The 23,279-nt window shown below is 33.9% G+C and overlaps 2 protein-coding genes across 2 annotated transcripts; one reads left to right on the top strand and one right to left on the bottom strand.

Moving 5' to 3' along the window:
- The first annotated feature begins 4,926 nt into the window (after positions 1-4,926).
- Positions 4,927-14,177, top strand: LOC112514394 (uridine kinase-like protein 4). The gene is made up of 15 exons (XM_025120841.1): positions 4,927-5,086; positions 6,553-6,716; positions 7,129-7,220; positions 7,386-7,455; positions 7,703-7,815; positions 8,332-8,428; positions 9,546-9,625; positions 10,062-10,256; positions 10,348-10,431; positions 11,430-11,490; positions 11,611-11,671; positions 11,758-11,851; positions 11,958-12,030; positions 13,680-13,762; positions 13,839-14,177. The coding sequence occupies exons 2-15, from the start codon at positions 6,563-6,565 to the stop codon at positions 13,986-13,988; spliced, it is 1,407 nt and encodes a 468-aa protein (XP_024976609.1). The 5' UTR covers positions 4,927-5,086; positions 6,553-6,562; the 3' UTR covers positions 13,989-14,177.
- Positions 14,178-18,123: 3,946 nt separating this feature from the next.
- Positions 18,124-18,984, bottom strand: LOC112514180 (NDR1/HIN1-like protein 10). The gene has a single exon (XM_025120511.1). The coding sequence runs from the start codon at positions 18,982-18,984 to the stop codon at positions 18,124-18,126; it is 861 nt and encodes a 286-aa protein (XP_024976279.1).
- Between the last annotated feature and the right edge of the window lie 4,295 nt (positions 18,985-23,279).

Genomic DNA, 23,279 nt, shown 5'->3' with positions numbered 1-23,279 from the left:
CGTGCATAAAAAATGGTTTTTAAGAGTTTTTTGTCAAATGCTTTATAATATAGTATAGATATTTCACAAAATAAAACCATTTTTTCGATCAATTTCAAGAAATCTTGTAAATTTGCAAGAGACGGATTTGGACAGAGCGACGTGGTTAGACATGCCATATCGTTGGTCGGGTTTTAAGATGGATCTTCAATATCAGTTGTTTTTACTATTTGGGTTATGGTATAGTAGTTAAATGTAAGAAGGTTGTATTGAAAAATCTCATTTACATCGAATTTGAATCCAAGCGTTGTCAAGGATTTTTGGTTATGAAAGTTTATCTGCAATGGCTTCAGACCGTTCGTGATTGTCCGAATGATTAGTCGGTGCGTGTAAGTTGGCCTGGAATCGAAAATTACCCCAAAAAGATCAATTACCTTAACATACAGTGTCTAAGGGGTTGTTTACCAAACGCTTACTCGGTTAAGCACTTACCAAGTCACATTACCTCACTTGATGAATGTGGCAATGACCAATAATCTTACCCAGTAAGAGCGAGACAATGACCAAGAGTCTTACCCGGTAAGTGAGGATGGTGATTCTTACCACGGTAAGCGCTTAGGGAGTAAATTGTTACATGCGATGTCGCTTTGGTGGACTATAATCTTACCCGTTAAGTAAATAGTAGTGTTAAATTTTATCGGTAAACACTTACTGAGTAAACATTTGATAAACATCCCCTAAATAGTCAAATTATTAGAAATTGATTTTAGTTTTGTGAAGATATGAAACATTTTTAATAATTATAAGGAAATTTTTTTTCTCATTTTGAATGATTTAGTTTATGAACTGTTTTTTTTTAATGAAAATACCATTAAACCTCTACCATTTTGAATGGTTAATTCCCTGTACTAATTTTTTAATGAAAAATCCATTAAACTTTCTCATTTTGAATGATAATTTCTTATACAAATTTTCAAATAAAATAAATCATCCAACTTTCAAAAATCGGTTACTTACATTCTTTTAAGCGAAAAAAATTACTTGTAACTAACTAGAAATGTCTTAAAGTAAAAAAAAAAAATGGAATATCCTAAAAATAGATCAAAAAGACGGAGATCGATGGGCCAATAGTGTAATAGGCGATAGGAAGAATGGACAATGATGGGGGCACGAGTGAATAACAAGGGGTTTAAAGGGTGTAGAATTTGGAAATGGTAAAACTAATTTAGTTTTTTTTTTTTTTACTTTAAAGCATTTCTAGTCGGTTACACATAGTTTTTTTTTTTTTGTTAAAAATAATGTAGGTAACTAATTCTTAAAAGTTCGATTGTTTATTTAAAAAAAAGTTCAATGACTTAGTCATTGAAACTGAGTATATTTAATAATTTTTTATTTAAAAACAACAGTTCAAAGACTTAATCATTTAAAATTATAAAGTTTAATAACTTTTTCATTCAAGAAAATAATTCAAAAACTTAATCAAATAAAATGTGGTTGTTGATTGATTGATTTTTTTATGAAACTTTTTGTTATATTTAAAAATATTTATTAGGAGGTGGTTTTTTATTTACATGGATGTGCATGAGGGATCATAATTACAGTTGGGTCCCCCATCTTCTCTGTTAATTATTATGAGCCCCCATGCCTTTGGGGTTCTTTAAATTGTGGCCTTAATTGGCTCTTTTGCATAAAGCTTTAGATTCAAATCATAAACACACATTGGGGGTTTCATTCAATGCATTTCTCACACATTTTTATACAATTTAACTATAATAATCATAATTATATTATATAGTTGTTTGGTCTAAAAATTTGATATATTTTTAGATATCAAGGGTTCAAACCTTACCAAATGTGAGGAGAGTGTATAAATTTATTTGTTCTATTTGATGTATATAAATATTATGTACTTCAAAAAATATATATTATGTACCTGTGCTTTTTCAAATATATATATGAACACAGGCATCTATCAGTATAAAAAATATGAGAATTTTGTCGTTGTGCTTGTTTTTTTATTAACATTTGTTATACTTTTAACTCGTTAGCTTTATATGCATACTCGATTGTTATCGAAAAAAGTTTTTATCATCTCCCCTGTAATGTTTATGTGGAGGTGGTTTATTATGCAAATCATATAAATCAATTTCAACCGTCTATCTAGTCTATGGGTATGTGGTTTCATAAATATCTTGATTGTTTCCTAAAATAATGCGTTAATCATAATTAATGAACTCTCATCATGTCCAAAAATATCTCAATTGATTGGTTTATATAATTTGTGACGGTTTGTATTTGGAACCTCACATATAAGATTTGGTGATATTAAAAAAAACTCATTTAAGAACTTCAATGTGGTTTCATGTAGCGGCGGAGCCGCTAGGGGGACTGGGGATTGATATGGTGCATCTCGGTGCATCTTATATCCATGCATCTCATCCTAATTTACGTCCAATGGTAGAGATTCATTCTTACCGAAACCCAACCCGATACTTACGTGCATGCATGTATATGTATAGCAAAATCTTTGGGTTTCCGATACACATTAATCTGGGCCCAACTAAAAGAACTTGACCCATTTAATTGCTTATTGGATTGGGCCGTCTGATACGCATATTTAACATTTAATATATTTTTAATTTTTTTTAAGAATTTTATATCAAACACAAATTGGGCATATGCTAATTGGTTAAGACTTCATAGGGTGATATGTGAATCGTTACATTGAATACTAGAAGGTTACTCATGTAATAAGACGAGATACATCTCGATTTTAATGTTTCGTTTATTCATTTATCTCTATCGAGGTCATAATACGATTTTATGTAGTTTTGAGAAAACGATAATTTTTTTTTATTTTTAAATAAAATATAAATTTGAAGATATTATAAAATTATGATTTTTTTTATATTAATATTAAATTAACTATTTAAAAGTTCTCGTTTTTTTTTTTTTGAAATGTTTTTAATATAATTTTTTAATTATAATTTAATTTAAGTTTAATAACAAAAGAACTAAATCTCCACAAATCCGACCATACACACAAACTTGGATATTGGAGAACAAAATCTCCACAAAACTCGACTTGTTTCGAAAAATCAGGTTGTTACAGTGACCTCTTGTCAAATATGTTGCTGTTCAAATCATTACTTGTCGAAATCTTGATATCAAACCTGAAAACCCCATCGATAGTGGCTTACTCAATAAGCTTTTAGAGAGAGTTTTATGTAGAAAGATTTTTTTTTCCAAACCAACACTCCCAATTTAAAAAAGACGTCACTTTTATCTATAAAATAACCCTACGAAACAAAAACCTTACCAATTCACATAAACAGATTAATCCACACATACCACTTTCTCTATACACGACTCAATAAAAAAAACAACAAAATAAATCCTTGGATCTATTTAGTTGGTTTTCATTAACTCTTGTATGGATAAAATTATATGTATGTTTCAATCTGTATATAGTAGAAGGGTACTCGCACAATGCAACGAGATACTTTCCGAATTTAATGTTCTATTTTATTATTTGTCTCTATCGATGTTATAATTCCATTTTATGTGTTTTTAAGAAAGCAATAATGATTTTATTTTTGAATAAAATGTAAATTTGAAAAAAATATATCGATGTTAATATCAAATCAACTATTTAAAAGTTATCATTTTATGTAGTTTGTTTAATTTTTTTATTATAATTAAATTTAAGTTTAATAATGAAATAATTTATTTTTGGTTTAATAATATAACATTTTATAAAGATAATAGTTAAGTATTATGTTAGAACTCAATGATTGTCATAATTATATTTTATATGCAGTTAGTTACACGAATCCAGATATGAAGCTTTAATAAATTGTACTTACGCATAATCTTGAGTTTTAAGTAACATGCATTAATAAGCAATACTTTATGCATAAAAAATGATTTTTAAGAGTTTTTGTCAAATGCTTTATAATATAGTATAGATATATAGATTAGACCGATTTTATATATAGGAGGATCTTTTTCATAGATGGAATGAATGCGTTTTGAAAAGACAAGTATAAATAAATCCATCATTTTACAAACTTACTGAAGAAGTCACTTTCTATACTAGAAAGGTACTCGTTCAATGCGACGAGATACATCTTAATTTTAATGTTTTTTTTGTCTCAGACCTCAGTCAATGTTATAATATGATTCTATATGGTTTTGAAAAAGCGATAATGTTTTTTATTTTTGAATAAGATATAAATATTAAGATATCACAAAGAATTAAAAAAAATATTGATATTAATACCAAACTAACTATTTAAAATTTCTTTTTTATATATATTTTTATTTTTTTTTCTGTTTAATGATATTTTTTTATAAAAATAATAATTAAATATTTTATTAGAATTCAATTATTATCCTAATTATATTTTAAATATTTTATGTTTAAAATAAGATGTTTATCCTCTCGATTATGTTTATATACAGTTAGTTATACGAATTCAAATATAAAGCTTTAATAAGTTGTATTTACTCACAATTTACTTATAATTTTAAACTTTAACTAATATACATCAATAAACAGTAATTTATACATAAAAAATATTTTTTAAAATTTTTTATCAAATAATTTATAATATAATATAGATATTAATATGTTAACCATGTTAATTGATTTAAATTCATATCATTCGAAAGTAGTCAAGATCGTCGGGAATTTTCTATCTGACGCAGCGACCTGGAAAGTAGAAGGTGGGGCCCACCGCATCTTATTTTGACAGACTTCGCAGTTATCTTTACTTATAGAACTCTGGGCCCCACATCCGAATCGGATCCACGTTGTTTTTACCGGGTTTTTCACCGGTCCAGTTCTGTACCATATATCCAAAATTCCAGTAATTTTCCCCAAATTTGGTGCCCTAATTCAAGTTAAACACGCACCTCGCCTTCCCCTATAAATTCAATGTGTCCGTTTGCGATTCACCAAACTGGGTTGCTTCTATTCTTTCATTCCCATCCTCCCCTCCTCTACCCCATTTACAAAATCAAAATTGCATTTGAGACTGATCAGGTTAAAATCAAGAAAGTACCTTCAATCCTGAATCTTGGAAACCCTAGTCGAGCGTACAAGGTCTGTTTAGAAACCCCTCTTGCCATTTTGCTTTGTTACCCTATTTTACATTCGTTTCCTGCAATTTTGTTATGTCTGATTGAACGTGAACTTTAAATCATTCACATCACACATGATCGCTGTTTGTGGAAAGAATTGGGGATTTGAAACTTCGGTTTAATTAAGAAGTGGAACTCCAATAAACCACTGTGTCTTTGTTTTTCACATGGAATTCGAACTCACTGAAACCAGTATTAGGCAACTTTATCCATAGAGGTTTCGGGCTATGCATGTTTCCAGCTTTTCGTATTCAGCATCATGGTCAGATTGTCTTAGCTAATTGTGACTGTAGTACTCTACTGATGCAACTGCATTGGAGATGTAAAATGGATTTCCCAAGGAAAAATGTGTGGAAGATGGTAGTGAGCAGCTATTTTCAAGAATTTTATCAGGAGTTTTCTTGCTTGTTAAAGATGACCAAATTTAATTGGGGCTCAAGTGTCAATGACCTGCACCAGGCTAGTAAACTGCTAAAAGACTACACCAAACAATATTAGACTCGGGTCCAAGTTGGTTTATTAATTTATTTGTTTGGATATTACCCAACTCTGTTTTTGTTTATCGTTGAAGTTACTAGATCGAAACTTGTGGTTCCTAACATAGTATAGAATATAGGGGCTGTTTGGCTGGTTTTCCATTAACTCTTGTATGAATAAAGCTATCTGTGTGGATTAATCTGTCTGTATAGATTGAGAAGGTTTTTGTTTGGACGGTTTTTTCATAGATAGAAAGATCGTGTCTTTAATTGGGAGGGGCAAGTTTGAAGAAACTTGGCTTTCTGCATAAAGCTCCTTCCTAGAAGCTTACTGAATAAGCCACTTTTGATATCATTAAGACACTACCAAACAGTCATACATAGCTATTAGCTGACTGAATATGCTGTGAGTCCCATTAAGCTCATTAAGCTGCTAACAAAAAACAGGCCCTTACTCAGTGCTACTAGCCCACTACATTTGGGGGGGGGATGTCTTTTTGGTAACCGGACAAACTTGCGGGTTCGACTAATCACATGAGGCCTTGAAGATAATAAGCAGGAAAATGTCCCGTAGCTGAGACCGACTCAAACTGTTGATCTATGGGGAGGAGCCAAGGTCTACACTTTATTTGCCGGTTGAGCTGGCCCTTGTGGTTATAGGGGGAAATGTTAATTATTATTTTTTTCTTGGAAATGGATGATCTGAGACTTCACCTAGACTAATCCCATGGCAAGTGGCGACTGTTCGCCTACAGCCCTGAAGTATATCTTCAGGTGGCCACAAGCGTATATGTTAATTACTTGTTGAGGGTAAAGACGGTAAATTCTATTTTAAAAGGGTGGAATGGTTTGTACTTTTATTTTGAACCAGTGCTACTTTTGAATTCCATATTATTGTACCTAATTTTAGTTAGAACTTGGTCGATATGATTTGCTTCAATTTCTGGTGTAGTTCATTGCAAATGGGGTCTAATCCAGTGGAAGATTTAATAGAGGCATCATCAGGGGTTCACTTTTCTGGATTGCATAGGGATGGGATAGAGACACGGAATACACAAGTCGAGCAGGCATCGACTTCAATGACTGGAAAACCACATAAGCAACCTTTTGTCATTGGTATGTGTTGCAGAATAGAACACATAGATGAAATAATTGTATAGGGTCAGGTTCAGGGGAAAACGGCAAAAAAATTAAAAACTCAGGAACACCTGTAACCGTTCATCTGGACGGTATGCAGATGTGCATACAAGTAATTGAAGCTGTTTCTTGGTTTTTATGCACGTGAGCATGTTATGCACATGTGGATACCATACAAATTGCTTACAGTTACGTGTATGCACATGTGCATACCGTTCAGATGAACGGTTACCAGGGTGTTCCTCAAATTTTCATTTTTTTGCGGTTTTCCCCTGAAAATGACCCTAATTTTGTATTTTGAAAAGAACCAATGATCCCATATTCCCATGTTATTATAAAAGGTTAAAATTAAATTTATGCTTAGAATATAAATATTTCTATCAACAACCAGGGGTTGCTGGAGGTGCGGCATCTGGGAAGACCACAGTTTGCGATATGATCATTGAACAGCTTCATGATCAGCGTGTTGTACTCGTCAACCAGGTACCTTATTTTCCACAGATCATCGTAACAATCATGCAGGGAGTGTTTGAAGGACATATGATCGGCCTCGTGTTTGTATATTTTATTATTTTTCAATCTTTTGGTTGGTTTATCAAAATTTTCATCTATCATCTAATTTATACATATCTATGGATGTGTTGGCAGGACTCGTTCTATCATAGTTTGACTTCAGAGGAACTTTCAAAGGTTCACGAGTACAATTTTGATCATCCCGGTGGGTCTTGTTACCTTACCGTACGTTTTCTTTAATAATATGTAAGTGATAACAAAAAAAAAAATCGTCCCACCCACCTCTTATTTTGATATTAGACTTCATTACTACGTTAATTTGAGAGCATCGACTTGGTCACTCGCTCATCCTGGACCTTTTCTATGGTGCAGTAAAATTTGAATTATCTTTGCTTGGCCTTTTTATGTTCATTTGACTTAATTTGTATTAATCATGCTGCATTGCTTTTCAGATGCTTTCGACACTGAAAAGTTATTATCAGCCATGGAGATGTTGAAGCACGGGAAAGCAGTTGATATTCCAAAATATGACTTCAAGAGTTATAAAAACAATGTCTCTCGAAGGGTTAGTTTTTTTTAATCTACACTCACCGATTTTATATTAGTCGAAAAGATCTCAATTTCAATCTAAACATATTAAGGGGCCCACTTACCAGGTAAGTGCTTACCGGTAAAATTTAACATTATCTTATGCAACAATTTACCCCGTAAGCGCTTACCCTGGTAAAAGTCGTCGCCCTCACTTACCGGGTAAGACTCTTGGTCTTTGTCTTGCTCTTATCAGGTAAGATTCTTGATCATTACCACATTCATCTGGTAAGGTAATGTGACTTGGTATTCACTTACCCGAGTAAGCGTCTGGTAAACGCCTCCTAATTAACTCGTAATATTCTTTTATATAAATTATGAATGTAATATACCAATAATTATGTGAATTTTGGAAGTTATAACAAAAGAAGTTTGGTCGGACTCCATCGTTATACTTTCTTTCTCTTTTTCTTGGAATATAATCTTGATAAATTGTGCATCCCTTTTTATGTTCATACATGTACTACATAAATGAGGTTAATCCCTTTGGCAGGTGAATCCTTCAGATGTGATAATTTTGGAAGGCATTCTTATCTTTCATGATCCACGTGTGCGCGATATGATGAATATGAAGATCTTTGTCGACACAGGTTCCTTTTACACATTAAATCTGGTTTGATGCAATGTTTAATGGATTTAATGTTGTTCCTTTATAAGTTAGCCAATGTTTCCATGCCTTAGTATCCTTTCTATGCTGCAAGCTCCGTAGGCTTGCTATCACACACACACACACACACATATATAGGCGAAGGATTGTGTGAGGATAGGAGTTAAGGTGAGAAGCGTAAGAAGGGATCTTGACCCTTGATCACTTTTAATCTCACCCACCCCATGAATTGCGCTTATCATGGGAATTGATCCGGTGCATCTCGGTGCTATGCATTAGTGTTGATCTTCAATTAGGATTGATCCAAGGGTGGAGATCCCTTCTTACCATAACTTTTATTCTCATCCAACCTAACCTAAATATCATAATATAGAAGGAGCCAAGGAGGTTCAAACGAGAACAATAACTAAATAGGAGAATACGAGAACGGTCGAATCACATGTGATTTTACACTAAAATCATGGATAAAATCACATGTGATCCATGCAAATTTTTGCCTGCGAGTTGAGGTCCCAGCCAAAGTCGCCTGCACATCCTTTTGTTAACCGTTAATGTAAAATCACGTGATTTTGTACGTGATTTGGCCGTTTTCATATTCTCTTATTTAGTTACTCTTCTTGTTTGAACCCGACTCTCTCTCTCTCTCTCTCTCTATAGGGTTGGGTTGAGAGGGAAAACCACGAAAAATGGAATACTGAAGAACACCCTAATAACCATTCATTTGTCCATTATGCACATGTGCATAAAAGTAACTGAAAGTGTTTCCTGGTTTCTATCCATGTATGCATTAGGGTGTTCCTCAATTTTCTCCTTTTTTGTGGTTTTCCCTTGAACCCCCCACCCCTTCTCTCTCTCTATATAGCATTCTTTGGAATAAGAGTGGCCGATTGTTTCTAAAGCATGTCAATCATGTCAATCGTCATACTACATTTTGTTCTTATCAAGGGGCATTTTAGACATTTGACCAATAAATATACGTTTTCATTGAACTATATGCCAAGTCAAACAGTGCATTACCTTTATAACTTATGGATCTATTTGTTATTTTTAAATTGAGTTTGACCTCTGTCAGTCTTCAAGATGCTGATTTTTCAATACAGATGCTGATGTACGCTTGGCGAGACGAATAAGGCGTGATACAGGTGAAAAGGGAAGAGATATCGGTATGGTGCTCGATCAGGTTAATTGCTTCCTACCTTTTTAAGATAATAAGCGATCATGCAGCATCTCTAATTTGGACTTGCACTTGTAATTGCTCGTTAATCTTCATAAGGTGATTTATGGGCTGTTTGGTTGGTTTTTCATTAAGTCATGTGTGTATAAAGTTGTCTGTATGGATAATTTATCTTTAAAGATTGAAAAGGTTTTTGTTCAGGAAGGTTTTTTGTTATCTAATTGGGATTTGGGAGGGGCAGGTTTGGGAAAAACTTGGCTTTCTATATAAAGCTCCCCACTAGAAGCTTACTCAATAAGCCGCTTTCTATATCATTAAGTCATTAACAAACAGTCATGTATAGCTGACTGAATAAGCAACAAGTCTCATTAAGCTCATTAAGCTGCTAACAAACAGTCCCTTAGTGTTCATACAACAGGCATGATATTGAACTTATGTGCAGTACTCAAAGTTCGTGAAGCCGGCTTTTGATGACTTCATACTTCCCACAAAGAAGTATGCTGACATCATCATTCCACGTGGAGGAGACAACCATGTAGCCATTGATTTAATTGTTCAACACATTCGGACGAAACTTGGTCAACATGATCTTTGTAAAATATATCCCAACTTATATGTCATTCAGTCTACTTTTCAGGTAACATTTTTAAAGTTGCATCTTTTGTAAATCCCGACTGATCTTTTTGTCGTATTGTTCTCTCATTGTTATATTGCTTGTTGTCCTGTAGATACGTGGCATGCATACGCTTATACGTGATGCTCAAACAACAAAACATGATTTTGTGTTTTATGCTGATCGATTGATTCGTTTGGTGAGTTGTTTCTTTTCATAGTTCTGTTTCATGGTTTAGGGGTAGTTTACCAACATAAATTCAGTAAGTGCTGACCAAGTAAGAATGCAGTTTGGGTAAGAGCCAACTGAAATTGGTTGTTTACCAAGTGTCTGGGTAAGCACTGACCTAGTCAAAAAGCAACCCCTTTCTTAATGGGTCAGCATCTCGGTCAGCATGTTTGTGGGTGAGACTTTGTCTGTAAACATCATCCTATCTTACTGAGTATGCACCTCTTACCGAGTAAGAGGAGGTCAACAATTAGGTTGCGTTTGGTACACTGGACAGGACAAAATAAAAAAATGATCACTGTTACACGTTTGGCATGACTTTTATGTGGAACAGACAAGAACAAAGTGGAACATGCGTGTTCCAGCCCTACCTATAGAACAGGGTGGAACAAACTTATATTTTACCAATATAATCTCAAAATAAAACTTAATTCTCTTCTAAAACATCAAATACGTCTCCCTCTTTACATTTTATTCATTCTTTAAATATTATTAATTGCATTTTATGCTCTTTAAACATTCACTAAACTGTCATCAAAATATCATTTTTATCCAGTTTCTATATTTTGGTTAATTTATGTAATTTATTAGATATTAATAATTAAAAATAATATAGAAAAGATATAAAATAAAAATTGGAAACTACATAATTTTTTTGTTTTGGTGTCCTTTTGATCATCTTGACAAAAACTTTCTAATGATATATTTTGTTATAAAAATATTTATTTTACTATAAATTTATAACTTACATAAATTAATCAAAATATATATATAAGATATAAACAACTCATTAGAGGTAAATTGGTCATTTTATTTGTTCAGTCATGTCCAGTTTTCTCTTACCAAACGATGAACAGTTGTCCTGTTCTGTCCTGTTATGTATACCAAACGCACCTTTAGTAAACAGCCCCTTACCCTCTTTCTGGGATAAGAAAGGTCATTTCTTTCGGTTTTTTATGTCTGCAATAGGTTGTCGAGCATGGTCTTGGACATCTACCGTTTACAGAAAAACAGGTCACAACTCCAACTGGTGAGCTCCTACTGATCCACTTTATGTTCTTCGTTTAAGGTTGGGTCATTCTATCTAACCATGAAAAGACCGTAACTAATTATTTTGTAATTATAACGATTTTGGTTTGTGTGAATGCAGGGTCGGTATACACAGGCGTAGATTTTTGTAAGAGATTATGTGGTGTTTCTGTTATTAGGAGGTATGTGAATATAGTTAGGATTAATGAATTTTTAATTAATAAATAGCTTGCTTTCAACTAATTGCAAGTATCCAAACGGTTTGCAGTGGTGAAAGTATGGAAAATGCTTTGCGGGCGTGTTGTAAGGGTATCAAGATCGGAAAGATTCTCATTCATAGAGAGGGTGACAATGGTCAACAGGTAGGTTTTGTGCTTTATTTAAAAGTATATAGTATTTATAAACGTCAAAAAACCCCATTTATTTCAATGAGATCTTATTATCTATATATGTTGGACCATTATGCAGTTAATATATGAAAAACTACCACAAGACATCTCCGATAGGCACGTGTTGTTGTTGGATCCTATACTTGGAACAGGTATTGCTATTGCCTACTCATATCAACTTAACCTATATATATATATATATACACATATTTATTTATATATTTGGCATATCTATTTTTCTCCATTTCATACACTTTTCGCTAGCCTAGGGTGTTCAAGAAACAAACGCTTTACTTTTTAGGGTAGAGGTCAGGCATGCATACATCGTACCCTCCCAGACCCTATCTCTAGGTGGGTTCATAGAAACAACCACTCTACTCTGTAAGGTAGAGGTCAGATATGCGTACATCTGGGGCTGTTTGGTTGGTTTTTCATTAAGTTCTGTATGGAAAAAGTTCTCTATGTGGATTAATGTGTCTGTATAGATTGGGAAGAGTTTTGTTTAGGAGGGTTTTTTCATAGATGCAAGAAGCATATTTATTAATTGGGAGGGGGTAGGTTTGAATTTTTTTTCGCTTTTTGCATAAAGCTTCTTCTAAACCACAAGGAGGGTGCCTGATTGGTTTGAGCTTGACTCCAAAGGTCAAAAGTACCAGGAGGTCCCAGGTTCAAATCCAAGGAGGAATAAAAATCCCCTTGTGGCCGCGGAGGTTTTGGTGACTCCGGGCTATCTGCAAAGCAGGTGGTTGCCCTGGGATTAGTCAGCTCGCATAGCGGGTTGGATATCCAGGTTAATCAAAAAAAAAAAAAAGGCTCCCCCTAGAAGCTTATTGAATAAGCTGCTTTTGATTTCATTAAGCAACTACCAAACTATGCTGTTAATATCGCGATATATCGTCGATATATCGGCGATATATCGGATATCGGACCTAGGCAAAATATCGCTGCATAAATATCGGTCAAAATATCGTCCCCGATATTATCGGCGATATTTTCCAATTTTTCCCGATATTTAGCGATATTTTGATGTATATATCGGACCGATATATCGATTTGTAGGGTTCAATTATTTGGGTTTTTGTTATTTCATGGGCTTAGTTTTTTGGGCTTGGTAACATATATTATTAGGTCTGAAATTAATAGTCTGCCTTCCAACGGTCTTCTTCCTTTCTTTTCATCTTTACGAGTTACGACTTCACACATCACAGACACCTAGTTCACTTCACGAATCACGACTTCAGACTTCTCACAACTTCAAACTTCTCACGGAATCACGGTTTGGCTTCTTTTCTCGAATGCCGAACCTATTGCTTGGGATTAGCTCGTTTTTGAACATTTTAGATGATGTGATGTTTTAATTTTGAAACTATATTTCTAAACTCTAATTAATGCATATTATATATATAATTCTAAGAAATATTATGTTAACCGCTATTTTGGACCGATATATCACCGATATATCGCCGATATAACCGATATATCGAATATCGGTCCTGACCGATATTTTGTATTCTAACCGATATAACAGCATAGCTACCAAACATTCATGTATTAGCTGACTGAATAAGCTGTGAGTTCCATTAAGCTTATTAAGTTGCTAACAAACAAACCCTTACTCTCCTAGACCCCATCTCTAGGGAGGTTCGCAAAAACAATCACTCTACTCTTTAATGGTAGAGGTCAGATATGCATACATCTTAATTTTCTTAGATTCCAGACCCCATCTTCAGTGGGATATACTGTGCTCGTTTGGTTTGCACTAGGAAGATGTGAACAAATGTTTTGTGGTGATATTTTGCAGGCAATTCAGCAGTCCAAGCTATCTCCTTACTTCTAAAGAAAGGGGTTCCGGAGGCCAACATCATATTCTTAAACCTAATCTCCGTGAGTTCGTTAATGTTTTTGATTGTAATCTCCGTTTGTGGTTGTAGTTAAAACTAATTAGATAAAGTGTCGGCAGGCACCTCAAGGAGTGCATGTCGTTTGCAAAAAGTTCCCGAGAATAAAAATAGTGACCTCCGAGATTGAAACCGGTTTGAATCAAGAGTTCCGTGTGGTTCCCGGAATGGGCGAGTTTGGAGACCGATATTTTGGTACAGACGACGAATGAACAAACTCGAACCCGCTTTTAGATCATCAAAATTCAACTGGATTATGTCCGATATTCTGTAACTTCCATCTATGAACATATTTTTGACTCAATTAAGGCTTCTAGACTTTATGGTATTATTATTAGACTTGGGATTCATGAACCAAATAAATTCTCTTTTGTGACCTTAAATGTAAAGGAGCCGTTTACTTAAATGCTTATCCGGTAAGTACTTAACGTTAAGAGTCAACATTATAATTTATTTTATTTGGTAAGATTGTAGTATATCAAAACGTATCCTATGCAACAATTTACTTGGTAAGCGCTTACTTGGGTAGGAGTCGTCACCCTCGCTTACCGGGTAAGACTCTCCATCCTTATCTTCGCTCTTACCGGGTAAGATTCTTGGCCCTTGCCATGTTCATCCGATTAGGAAAATTACTCGGTAAGTACTTACCAGGTAAGCGTTTAGTAAACGGTCCCTAATTCCTCACATCGATTGTGAAGGTGTCCATGAATTATTTGCCTTGGAAGGAATTGAATATTTTCTCTATCAGATGCAATTTAAAAACACAAGTTAAAGTGTGAATTAATTAGACAATATCTGGTATGATATGGTACATTAAACAAATATTTGTTTTACGAAATTCGTGTTCTGTTGAACAGACTTAGAATCACGTGAGACCAGCCTGTTTTCGTGAGACTATTTTTTACACTTAAAATTTCACAACAAAAAACTGTGAAGGTAAACTTCACAGTGTTTTTGTTATGCAGGTTTGATTTTTTTTACCTTTAAAGCGTTTTGCTGTGAAGTTTCAAGTGTAAAAAAGTGGTCTTATGGGTCTTATGAAAACAAGTTGGTCTTACGCGAACCCAACCTTGTTGAACATTAGAAACGGTGTTTCCAATAAAGGTCCAGAAGAAAATTGGTGTTAAAAGTGTGTTTAATTATTTAGAAGCCATGTGATTTCGACATTTTTGTGCACATTCCAAACAAAAGGCCTCGTAAAGCTTTTTCAATAATTGCTATTTGCTAATTTGTTTTATTTGTTTATTATGAGAAATTTTTTTATTAACCTGGATATCTAACCCGCTATGCGAACCGATTAATTTCAGAACGACCATCTGCTTTGCAGTAGCCCGGAGTCACCGCATTTGAATCTCTGTAGTCACAAGGGGACTTTTATTATTCCTTGGATTTGAATCTGAGACCTCCTGGTATTTTGATCTTTGTAACCAAACTCAAACCAATCAAGCACCACCCTTGTGGTTTATTATCAAAATTTTGTTTATGGATGAAAAAAGTGATGATTAAAAAAAGATTAATTAAATAAAATGAGACTGTAAATAAGAAAATGGCACGTAAAGGGTTAGATAATTGATCCTCGAGTTTTTTTTAGCATGTAATATTTTTATACAGCAAATAGAACAAATAAACTTACACACTTTCATTATTTTTGATGAGATTTGAACTCCTGATCTCATAAGAAGAAAAAGATTTGAGCCCTTTAATGATGAAAAAGGCATTTGATTTGAATAATTTGGTTTTGTAGAAAGATTTATAATTAAATGGATTTGGAATTTTTGTTATGTGTAGTTTGCAGGAATTGAGTTATAAATAATTTATAAAAATAAATTATAAATAATTAAAAATAATAATTAAATTATCTTTTATTAATTAATTATTAGAAAAAAAGAATATTTAAATCCCCTTAAACACCAAATTTCTATGAGGTTGCAATAATTCTAGATTTTCTTTAAAATGGGATTGAAATAAGGTTCAATTCCAAATTCAGACCCACTCAGATTTCCCACTTGCAGAAGGGATTAGTCGTAATCCAATTGGTCTTCCTTCAAGTCGTGGTATGTCGAAAAACCTTCCCAAAAGCTCCAAGAAATCTAAAGTCGTAACTCGATTTCAATTGAATCTTAGAGCTGTTCGTTAGCAGCTTAATCAGTCAGCTATATATGACTGCTTGGTAGTGACTTAATGATACATATATTGACATATTCAATAAGCTTTTACGGAAAATCTTATGTAAAAAATCAAGTTTTTTTTTCCTCCTGTCACTCTCAATTAAAAAATACATTTCTTCCATCCATAAAAAAATCTTTCTAAACAAAAACTTTCACAATGTATATAGATAGACAGTTAATCTATACATACAGTTTTACACCGATCTCTCTCTACGCTGCACACACCGATTTTTAAAATCGGTTCCTCTCTTACTTTCGGCGAGCCCTCCCTCACATCCATCCATCCATCCCTAGCGAATCGGCGCCCTCCTTCGTCCCATCTAACCTCGTCGCTACCCCACCGGAAAGGCATGGAAGTGAAAAGGGGAAAAAGGGAAAGGACAAAAGGGGAACAAATGGTTTAAATAAAGGGTTGAATACAAAAGACTTCACTTTCCTAGTTGAGCGATTCAGCCCATGGCTGGCCGGATAAGCCCGTACCGAACAGCGGGATATGACTGTACGAATAAGCCATATCTTTTATACAGACCATTAAGCTCCTGCTGAACATCAAACTTTACCAACTCATGGGGGGTTTTGTTTTTCTTTAATTTGCAATTTTAGCGATGATTATTATTTATTATTATAATATGAAATAATTTAGGGTCTTCTTTATCTGGTTCGGGTCTTAATCAATTTAAAGCCTTTTATTACGGCAATTCTCTACCTTTTTTTTAATTTTAAAATCAAACAGCTCCTGTTCCTGCTGCTGCTGGTGATGATGATGATATCTGTTACACGATAATTCCATGTTTGCTTTTTAATCCATCTTTTCTTTGCATGCACTTGAAGAAACATAACATTGTTTATTCAAGACGTTTATTAAACATTTATCCGGTAAGTGCTTATCAAGTTATATTGCCTTACTGATGAATATGGGAAAAACCAATAATCTTACTCGGTAAGAGCAAAGATAAGGACCTAGAGTCTTACCCTGTAAGTGAAGACGACGACTCTTACCATAAGTGATAATATTGAATTTTGCTGATAAATTCTTACCAGGGTAAGCGTTTGGTAAACGGTCTCTTACTCTGTTAATTTCTGTTTGTTACTTTACCGCTCTTGTAAAGTAGGGGTGCTTAAAAATCCGACCAACCCAATCAATTCAACACGAAATAACTCAATGTCTAATCGAGTTGTAAAATTTTGAAACCGTAGGTATTGGGTTGAAATTGAGTTACTATTATTTGAAACTCACCCAACCCGAAGAACCTAATATCCTTGTATTTCTTGGATTTAATNTATTGGGTTGAAATTGAGTTACTATTATTTGAAACTCACCCAACCCGAAGAACCTAATATCCTTGTATTTCTTGGATTTAATATGATTGTTGAATTTCTTTTAATATATACATTAGACAATTATACTATCACGTACCCTCTTCATATACACATATTTTTATTCTACATCTCTATATAACTCATTCGTATATATGTGTTCAATAAATATGAACATATATATGTAAAATGAGAAAATTAATTGAATGTGATATACATAAGATTTAAGAAGTATGGATAAGTTGTATCAAATGGTTGATGATGAAAAATAAATTATGAGTAGAGAACTAAGAAATTCAATGTTAGAAAAACATTTTAATGTACCAAAGTATCAACCCAACCAACCCGTACGGTTTGGGTTGGGTTGGGTGGTTAGGTTGTTCAAATGTTTTAAACTTGACTTTGTCGTATACTTTGGAACCTCCTTTTTTCCATAAGCACTTTTTTCTGGAGAGTAATCTAATCAAATTTCATACATGTATGAGAGTCAAAGTCAACTGCTTTAGGTACTCGGCACTCGGGGATAATCAGTATCTGTGTAGCTTCCGTTGGAGAGGGCATGTTATTCAGAGTCCCCTGCTGGACCATTTCTCCCAAATATATGTTGAAGTATGTCTCGCAACAGCTAAACTTCGATCATTTCTCCTCGATATATGTTGAAGCCAATACGCTCTCCCCGAAGGCTCGTATGAAAACCGAAGAGACGAAAAGCGTAGGTTTTTCTGAAAGATTCTACTTATATGATGTATCATATCAATGTATACACACAAAACATCATCGAATCGAGTTCATTTACATCTCCATTTTCACCAATCTTTCTAATGAAAACATGAATTATAAGCTATTATAAAGAAGAATGTGTTCATCTCTTTGTCTTGCAGGTTCTAGCCATGAGTGAACCAGATGGTGGACTACCCATTTGCAGCTCGCATCGACCATGCAACCAGTACGAGAAATGAACCGAACCCAAACTCGCTCGCACCCTAAACGTCCCTCTCACGCTATACAAAACCTTATTGCTCAAAACCTGTTTCTGAAGCTCCATTGATTGATTCGGTGGCAGATAAACCAAGCTCGATATGAAGTGAATCGCCACCACCCCCGTCTCTTTTCGCCTTTGGCTAAAAGGTTGAATCGATTGAGTTGCGATCAAATTGTTTTCGAAATACAACTCCATAACAGCATGCTCGAATCTTACATCGAGTTTCTTGTTGGGGTTGGAGAAGTTAGCGATGAAAGTGAAATCGCCATTGAAATGGCCAGGTGCATCGAAGTATATCACGTTGAGGCTTGCGTGGTTGGTGTCAAGAACCGGGGTTTTTGGTTTGACAACGAGAAAGAGGATCAAAGTGGCGATCCCGAAGAAGATGATGAGGAGGCTGAAGATCAAACAGATGATGGCGCTGCACCAGATGGCGGGATTCGTATGGCGGTGTCTTCTCAGCAAGATTCTGTCTCTTGTTTTCTCTGTGATGTGTTCGTAATACGGATATTCCGGTGGCGGTAATGGGTACGGGCTGGCAGTTGACGACGGTTGTCTCGAGACGAGTTTGGTTAGTGGAGATGGTTTAGCAGATGATTGCTGTCGTGACATGAGAATACGGGTGACAGGAGATGGGGTGGTGGCTTTCGATTGCGGTGATGGGGTGCAGTAGACCGACGGCGGCTCCGGTGGTTCAGGTGGCTCCGGTGGCAGCGATGATGGTTGTGAGAAGTGTGACATGTTAACCAAGTGTTTGAAGATCAACAATGGAGGCAATGAAGGAGAAAGAAGACATGAATGATTGCAAGGTTAAAATAGAGGTCTAAAGAAATGGGATTACAAGAAAGCAAAAGTGGAAAGTTGGGTCTTTTTTGTTGATTGAGAGTGGTGGTGGTGGCTGGTGGGGCCCACTAGTGTTTTTGAAATACAAGAAAAGAGTGGTGGAGGGGGTTAGGTTGTCTCATTGATATTTTCATTGATATTTTTTTAATTAATCTGGATATCCAACTCGTTATGAAAGTCGATTAATATTAGGATGACCATTTATTTTGCAGATAGTCTAGAGTCATCGTATTTGAACCTCCGTGGCCACAAGAGAATTTTTGTCCCTTCTTGAATTTGAACTTGGGACCTCCAGGTACTTTTGACCTTTGGAGTCAAGCTCAAACCAATCAGATACCACCCTTGTGGTTAGGTTGTCTCATTGTTGTTATTAGTTTTGTTACGATAGTTGGTGGTTGATAAGCTATCTAATTTTGTTAGGATAGTTGGTGGTTGATAAGTTATCTGATTATTTATTAAAAGTTAATTGAATGTTTGGTAAAAACTAATTGAAAAGCTAATTGATAGATATAAAATTATCAACATAGACATTTTAAAGAAATTAGCCGTTGTTGTACCTAGGGGTGCTAAAAAACCCAATCAACTCAACTCAACCCAACGCAAAATAAGTTAACCCGAAGCAACGTGATGTCTAATCAAGTTGTAAAATTTTCAAAACGTAGGTATTGAGTTGCTATTATCCGAACATAACCTAATCCGATGAACCTGATATTCTTTTATTTTTGGATTTAATATGATTGTTGAGTTTCTATTAATATATATATACATGAGACAATTACATCATCACGTACGCTATTCATATACACATATTTTCAATCTATTCACATTCTTATATAACTCATTCGTATATATGTTCGTTAACTATAAACATATACATGTAAATTGAAAAAATTAATTGAATGTGATATACGTAAGAAATATGGATAAGTTGTAGCAAATGGTTGATGATGAAAAAAAACTATGAGTAGAGAAACAACATATTCAATGTTATAAGAATATTTTTAACGTATCAAAGTATCAACTCGACCAACCCATACAGTTTGGGTTGAGTTAAGATTTTTCAAACTGTAAACATTGAGTTAAATTGTTCAAATATCTTCAACCGATCAACCCAACCTATAAGCACCCCTAGTTGTACCCTTATGCTTTGTTTGGTTGTATTTGCAAATTTTAGGGTACTTTTTGCACTTTGTTGAATCTTGGAGTTGGTGTTGGGTTTGACCCTCCAGAATCAATGGGTATGATTGAAGCTTGGTGATAGTTTAATACTTGCTCATTAAGAAAGTAGCAAAGGCTTCCCCAACATCTACATTATTTTCTTGAAATCAAATAAAAATTGAGTTTTTATGTTGAGTTTTGGATGGTGACATGAAGTTGAGCTTGTGTGGGTTTTCCCTTTTTGTATAATTCAGTATTTATTGTGTGTTAAATTATGGGTTTTAAAAGTAATGAAAAGTTTGCTTTTATGTTAGCTGTCGTTTAGGGGTTTAAAGTTTTTGAGTTGCATGACATCGAATCAATAAGATACAAGATCAAAATGAATTTTAGAATTCCATTTGTTTGATGAATTATTGAACCTCCACCTCATTTCAGTTGAACTGTTGTGATGGAAAGCAGTAGAGTTTTCACAACATGTATAATGCTTGTGGAACTGGTATGGTGATGATGGGTTTTTGGTAAATACTTGTTGAAGAAAAAAAATCAAGATTTAGATAAATTAAACAATAAAGTTTTAATCTTTACAATCAAGTTTAAAAATCCGGAATCCAAAACACCCCAAACGGATCAATGTCACACAGATTGAATTTATCCTCCGCAATAGATTCGGTGAAAGAAGGGAGTAGAAACAGAGTTGTTCACTTAGTGAACAGGAAAATAAATACAGTACACGAAAATTAAAACCAACCTGTTTGAATCGACGTTGAATCGGAACCTGTCTTTAAAGGTTTTATACGACTACTCTTGTATGTTGTGAGTCTAGTAGTCGCAAAGCCTCAGGATTTGATGCAGTATCTGGTTTCGTTTATCAACAACTTTGATAACGAAAACGAAGGATGCAGAATTGATGGTAGTTTTTTTTACTGATTTAAGCAGGAAAAACAAGAGAGAGAGAGAGAGAGAGAGAGAGCACGAATCTTGGCAGAAGTTCTAGAGAGAGCAAACTATTTTCCAGTGTGTGATTTGAGGTGGTTTAACCCACATAGAGACCAAGTCTCTAACTGATTTCCACACGTTTTTTAAAAATTAGTCTATTCTGATTTTCGGTTTATAAAACAAATAAATTGTAAATTTCTCAAACAAATAATTATATAACCAATAATTATCTCTCTCTAATCTATACCAAAAAAAAAAAATACTTGGAAGCTTGAGGCGCAAAGTGTGCCTTCTCGTGAATCCCATGATCGCATGCGCACATGTGCGTTGGGCCTTCCACTKATAACCTCCACCATGAGTCCATCAACAAGTTCAAGGCTTAATTAAAAAGAAAGCCTTATAAGGCTCTCTAATGTTTTCCTATTTACCAATGTGAGATGGAGGTTAAACTTCCAACCTCACTTACATTTCCAACAACACTTACAAACACTCCTTATTTTTGGTGTGTGGTTTAAACACCGGACCTCTTGAGAAATCATGTTTTACATGTAATTCGGATACCGCTAAACCAATGACCTTTTAACCTTTGTAGGTCAGTGGTTGCCCTTTTTCCGCAACTCTACTCCTTTCGGTTGTTTGATAATTTTGATTATAGTTTTTACTAAAAAAAATTTAAGAAATGTTTTTGTAAACTTATCGTTTGCTTTTTTTTCTTTTGAAATGGCAACATTTTATTAAAAACAAAAGGATCCAACAGATAACAAAAGAAGCTTCTGCAAGTTGCAGGTGGGCCATTTAAGAATATGACCTTAAATGAGTTTTTAATTAAATTCATGACCTCGTGGCCTATTGCTTCATACTCATTACATTTAAGATTATATATTTAAATGTCCCGGCACGGGGTCATTTAGAAATATAACTTTAAATGAGTTTTTAATTAAACGCCTGAAAACAAGCAACCTGTAAAAACAAAACCAGGACTCACAACAGCCAAAACCGTCCGAGGACAAAGCAAAGAACGGAAGTTCACACAAGATCATAACAAACCGAGACAATGAAAGAACAGACAAAATCCAAACTAAGAACACAAGCTAATTATCTTTTAAGTTTTGCTTATTATCAACGCGTTTTGACGCTGGTGAACTCATCAATCCCTCGGACCACTCATTTTTTTATATCAATAAATGATCTGGATTTTAATATATTGGTATTTGTAAATAACTAGAAGGGTACTTACGCTATGCAGCAAGATACATCTCGATTTTAATGTTTTGTTTTATTCTTTATCTTTGTCGATGTTATAACACAGTTTTATATGGTTTTGAGAAAGTGAAAATGTTTTTATGTTTGAATAAAATACAAATTTGAAAATTTTATCGATATTAGTAGCAAATCGTTCAGTCTTGTCCACTCCTTCTTTCTTATCTTGTCCTATCATGTCTGCGTACCAAATGTTAAGATCAAAAATCGTTGGATTTAAATGATGACTATATTTAAGATATTTTATATTTAAAATTAAGAAGATAATATATTTATAAAAAAAATGAGGTGCTTTATCTCGAATTTTCTTGTGTTTATCGGTTAGTTATATGAAAAGTTTTAAAATCTTAGATTTTTTATAAAATAAAAATAAGTGTTCCATCTTATAGTGTTTATTTTGTATTTATTATGTTTATTTGCAGTTAATTACATAAATCCAAACATAGATCTTTAATAAATTGTACTTATGCTTAATCAATTTTTAATCTTGAATTTTAAATAAACTGTATCAATAAGTGGTACTTAATGCATAAAAAGTGGTTTTTAAAACTTTAGCCCAAATGCTCTATAATATAACTAAAATAATACCCGCACAATGCAACAAGATACATTTTGATTTTAATATTATATTGTTTGTCCCTATAGATATAATATGGGTTTACGTGGTTTTAATAAAACAATAATGTTTTTATTTTTTAATAAATTATAAATTTGAAGATATTATAAAACTTTGAAAAAAATATACCGATATTAGAATCAAATTAACTATTTAAAAATTCTCGCTTTTAGTTTACTTTTTTTATTCAATTTTTTGTTATAATTTAATTTATATTTAATAA

Source organism: Cynara cardunculus (assembly GCF_001531365.2).
Source record: "Cynara cardunculus var. scolymus isolate 2C chromosome LG 6, CcrdV1, whole genome shotgun sequence".
NCBI classification, from domain to species: Eukaryota; Viridiplantae; Streptophyta; class Magnoliopsida; order Asterales; family Asteraceae; genus Cynara; species Cynara cardunculus.
This window is presented reverse-complemented; position numbering and strand designations above follow the sequence as displayed.